Source organism: Haplochromis burtoni, unplaced genomic scaffold, assembly GCF_018398535.1.
Source record: "Haplochromis burtoni strain Fernald_Lab_line unplaced genomic scaffold, NCSU_Asbu1 Contig_328, whole genome shotgun sequence".
NCBI lineage: Eukaryota > Metazoa > Chordata > Actinopteri > Cichliformes > Cichlidae > Haplochromis > Haplochromis burtoni.
Window position 1 is genome coordinate 63,410 of NW_024582689.1, and position 4,660 is coordinate 68,069.

Below are 4,660 nucleotides of genomic sequence, written 5' to 3' on the forward strand. Positions count from 1 at the left end.
TGTGTGTGTGTGTGTGTGTATATGTATTCACAAACCAACTTGACACATGGGGCTAACATGTCTCTGTATTTGCTTCATGATCAGGTGAATTTAGCCCAGCTACTGACAGACTCCAGAGAGCGAAACTCTCATCTGTCCGAGGAGGTGAAGGAGCTGAAACAGCGACTACTGGAAGCTCAGGGCGATAACAAGGTATGTTTCTAATGTATATTTGCTGAATCTTTGCCTCTCATTATTCATAAATACATTTCCAACATACCTTTGTACACTTATTTGTCAGTCTAAGTAACGATCAAGTGGATGAGCCTTGTTTATTTTAAGGACAGGTTTCAAATTGTACTGTACAAACACACCAAAGGTGTATAATTGTAGCTTAGTTGAGACTTTTCTTACTTTGTGCTATCACAGCTTCTACGGATGACCATCACCAAACAGAGGCTGGGAGACGAAGAGGTCGGCGCCCGACACTTTCCCGCGCATGAGCGAGAAGATCTGGTCAAACAGTTAGAAAGGGCGAGAGAGCAGGTGACAGCCCCCTGCTTGATTTTGACTATTCAGCTGATATTCACATAATGGTTCACTTTTTTATGATTTACATTTATTATATACATTATATACTGCCATTTAATAGTTCTAATTGGTTCTTGCATTAGAAAAAGAAAGTTTATATTTATTTATATTTTATTTGTAAGTATTTTTTTTTATTTATTTTAAAAGCAACCACATGAACCCTATTTCCATTTCAGCAAACCCAGTGTTTTCACCCTTAGCTGTCACAAGGTCACCATATCAGTATCAGATGAATATGATTTAAAAAGTATGATAGTTTAAAATATCACATGAGAAATAAAAGTGTTGTGCAGGAAAAAAAATGGAAGCGATTAGCAGTTTTCTTTAAATGTAGGTGAATATTAAAGCTGCTTGTGGTGATGTGTGGGTGTTCATGTGCTAATGGGGTTTTGCCAGTAGGGGGCGCTGTATTTGAGAGGGCTCATGAATACGAAGACAACACACTGCTAACACTGGTGGCAATTAGATTTCTTTAAGCTGTGACACTTATTAGATGCTGTGCAGCGAGGTTGCATATCCCTTTCTGTCTGCTATGTGACATTGCAGAACAACCAGTAATTATACTTTAGATAGATGTAAATATATGTCAAGCACAACATGTACCTTTCATCCAAATTGGATTGAATCTGTCCCTTAGGTCAGATTTCCTGTTGCCAGAAGGTGGCGCTAGGATTATAACCGAATATTTGCTTGCAGACCTCTTCTCTTAGCAATAACGTAAAGCTTGGGGGAGATCCGATGATGTTCGTCTGAGTTATAGATGAAATGGCTGACAAAATATCAAAATTCACATTATTTAGCATTTTGATTAAACTGACCAAATAAAAAGCCAGTTTGATTCTGAAGGATCGGCATTATTTAGTATACAACTGTAAATGGGGAAAAGAGAACACAAAAATGCAGGAACGGGGTGCTAGTAAAGCTTTTATGCATAGCCACAAGTGTCATCAACTTTAAGCAATTCTGCTGGTTGTTCAAAGTTTAATTTGTTTTTTGAGTACGTCAAATCCCTCAACAATGGATTCATTTCAGGAAATAATAATAAAATTTGGAGTTTCAAGGAGGTCCTCGCATTAGTTAGTTCTACTTTTAATGAGAAGATGATATATATTTGACAAGAAGAGACTTGTATTGCTAGATAAAATTGTTCTACATCTTGAATCTTGTTTGGGTGCAGAACGAGGTGCTGGAGAACAGCGTGAAGTCGCTCACGGATGAGCTGCAGGATGTTCGAGCAGAGCGGGACGTGTTTCAACAGAAGGCTCATCGTCTCAATGTGGAGATGAACCACATTGTAGGGAATGATGATGTCCGCATCTTAGACATCGACGCGCTCTGCATGGAGAACAGGTTTGTTGCTCTTTTAAAAAGATCATTTTAAGTAGTACCTCTGTGATTGGCTGGCATGTTGAAGCAGTGATTTTCAAAAGTCTATTCATGTACACGTGCTGTCTTGCAATATATAGTTACATGCACTGATCAGACATTATGACCACTGACAGATCAACTGAACAAGACTAATTATCTCTTCATCGTGGTACCTGTTAGTGAGTGGGACGTATTAGAAAGCAAGTGAACATTTTGTCCACAGAGTTGATGTGTTGGAAGCAGGAAAAATACGCAAGCATAAGGATAGTCAGGCTCTGGCCTCTTTCACCAGGATGATGCACCCTGACACAAAAGCAAAAATAGTTCAGGAATGGTTTGAGGATCACAACAACAAGTTTAAAGTGTTGACTTGGTCTCCATATTCCCTCAGATCTCAATCCAATCAAGCATCTGTGGGTTGTGCTGGACAAATAATGAGTCTAGGGACAAATGGGGTCATAATGCTGTGCTTGATCTATATATACAGAATTTAGATAAAGATTTACTGAGTTGCAGTTGAAATTCTTCTCTACTGTTGAAACAGGTTAAACTGAACAGCATTTGGTTTCTGACATTTCAGGTATTTGCATGAGCGACTTAATCAACTTCAAGAAGAGGTCAACTTGCTCAAGACAAATCTGCTGAAGTACAAGGTAGTTGTAGGTTGTTTTTTTTTTTTCTGTAATTTCATATATATTTATTGTATGTTATCTTTTTTTTTTTTCTTTTTTTTTTAAACTCTTTCTTTTCTCCAAACTGTTTCCTGCTGATGTCAGAGTGCCCTGGAGTGTAGGAAGACCTCTAAAATCAGTGGAAAGCCCAACAGCAGTGCTCTGACTGGGGTGCTTTCTGCTAAACAAGGTCAGAGGAATCATGCTAGTTCAAACATCTACACTTTCTATTATGCACATATTACCCTTTAAATGTGTGAGTTCAGTTTTATTCAGTGTCTCGTGGGAAATGATGACTGCTGTTTCTTTTAACCGTGGCTCGTGACGTGCTTGCAGTGAAGGAACTGCTGCTGTCTGAAGAAAACGGCTGCAGTTTGCCGGTGACTCCTCAGTCCATCTCAGACCTCAAATCTCTCGCCACAGCCCTGCTGGAAACCATCCACGAGAAAAACATGGTGATTCAGCACCAGCGCCAAATCAACAAGTACTAAAATTCAGACTTCACTCGCACTCTTATTATGTGCTCCATAGATCACGGGTGTCAAACTGCATTATAAATAAATGCTCCTGTAGTAAATGAAAGAAATCTGTTAGCATGAGTTGGTGGACTTAAATTGTAAGAAATAAATGTGTAAAATTACAGAAAAAGCTCTGGTGTGCCGTTGCCCAGACTGTTCTGCAGAACATTTTTGTTAAGTCACAGAAAACTTTTTGTTTTGTTCTTAGTATAAATGGCCTTTGAGTCTTTGCTATTAGTAAAGCCTGCAAAATTTATGAAAATGAAGTTAATAGTCCATAATGTATGCCCTCCTTCACATTTTCCAAGACTGCCAGGCTGATTCTGCCCCCTAGGCCTTTTATTTGACACCCCGGCTGTAGATTTTTAGCCACTTCACTTCTTGATGTAATGATGGGTCAACTGCAATATCCTTTTTTCCCCCATTAGGATTCTTGGAAATCGAGTAGCCGAGCTGGAGAAGAAACTAAAAACACTGGAGATGTCCGGATTATGGAGCCTTCCAGGTTATTATAATTGTCTCAATATACTGAGACATGTGCATATCACTCTAACCTGTGCTAAGAATACTGTTTTTACAATAATTCCTCTTCCTTTTTCTGCCCTTCTGCTTCTTGCAACCTGGAGGCCTGACTTATAATGTGTCTCTGGGAATATGCGGAAGTATGTTTCTCCAAAAACGATGTCATCTACGTCATAAACGCTCAACTTAATCTTCTTATATCTACCAACACTTCTTATCGCTATCTAATCCAACCTTTTTTAAGTAGCTGTTTATGTGAACCACTTTTCTGAAAGCTTACTTTGACTGTTTTGTGATAACAGGGGGAAGAGACGCCATCATCCTGAACACGCAGCTAGTGGATTCGACCGATCCATCTGATTCTCCGGGACAGAACGGTGATTATTCAGTGGAGTTATTCCTCTCTTGGTCAACAGCAGTTAAAATAGGAGCTGCATTTGTTGAATGTTATTTTTCTGATTTGTTCTTAAAGGTGACAAAAGGTCAAACAAACCAGCTGAGCACGAGAGCTCTCCAGAAGACAGTGTAACACCAGCTGCGTCAGATTTTCAAGATGACGCACCAACACCATCATCGTGTGTCGAGTCCTCGAACCAAAACTGCTCACCACAGTTGGACGAGCAAGAGTCCTCAAGGCCTCAAACAGAAATGCCAGCTAGTGAGGAGTGCCAGGAAAGTGGCCAATCACAAAGCGCTGCGGTTTTTACCAGTTTTGCAACAGAAGAGGGTCTGAGTGACTCCAGTGCTGATGTGAAATACTTGAACAGACCTGATCCCTCAGACCCCGGCCACTCACAGCAACTCTCAGAGAACTCGGTCCCAACAGCTGGAGGAGCGGAGGAGTCAGATGAATGCACTGTAGGGGGGGAAAGTGTTGAAACAGAGTGTAATGTAATCGAGAGAAATAGTCACGTTACATTATCTACTACTGTGTCTACTACAGCCTCCGAAGAGCAGCAGGAGGACGTCCTGACTACCGCGGATGTTTGCAGTAGTCAGGAGTTGTGATGT

General features: G+C 40.3%; 1 protein-coding gene across 1 annotated transcript in view; it reads left to right on the forward strand.

Moving 5' to 3' along the window:
* Window positions 1–4,660, forward strand: part of ccdc149b (coiled-coil domain containing 149b) — a gene marked incomplete at its 3' end in the record, with an annotated part of 7,606 nt that extends 2,946 nt beyond the window's left edge. The window contains 10 exon segments of the mRNA XM_005942049.3: window positions 85–192; window positions 409–525; window positions 1,748–1,920; window positions 2,519–2,591; window positions 2,715–2,799; window positions 2,946–3,093; window positions 3,556–3,632; window positions 3,754–3,789; window positions 3,952–4,026; window positions 4,122–4,660. Of these exon segments, the coding sequence (XP_005942111.1) occupies window positions 85–192; window positions 409–525; window positions 1,748–1,920; window positions 2,519–2,591; window positions 2,715–2,799; window positions 2,946–3,093; window positions 3,556–3,632; window positions 3,754–3,789; window positions 3,952–4,026; window positions 4,122–4,657 (1,428 nt within the window).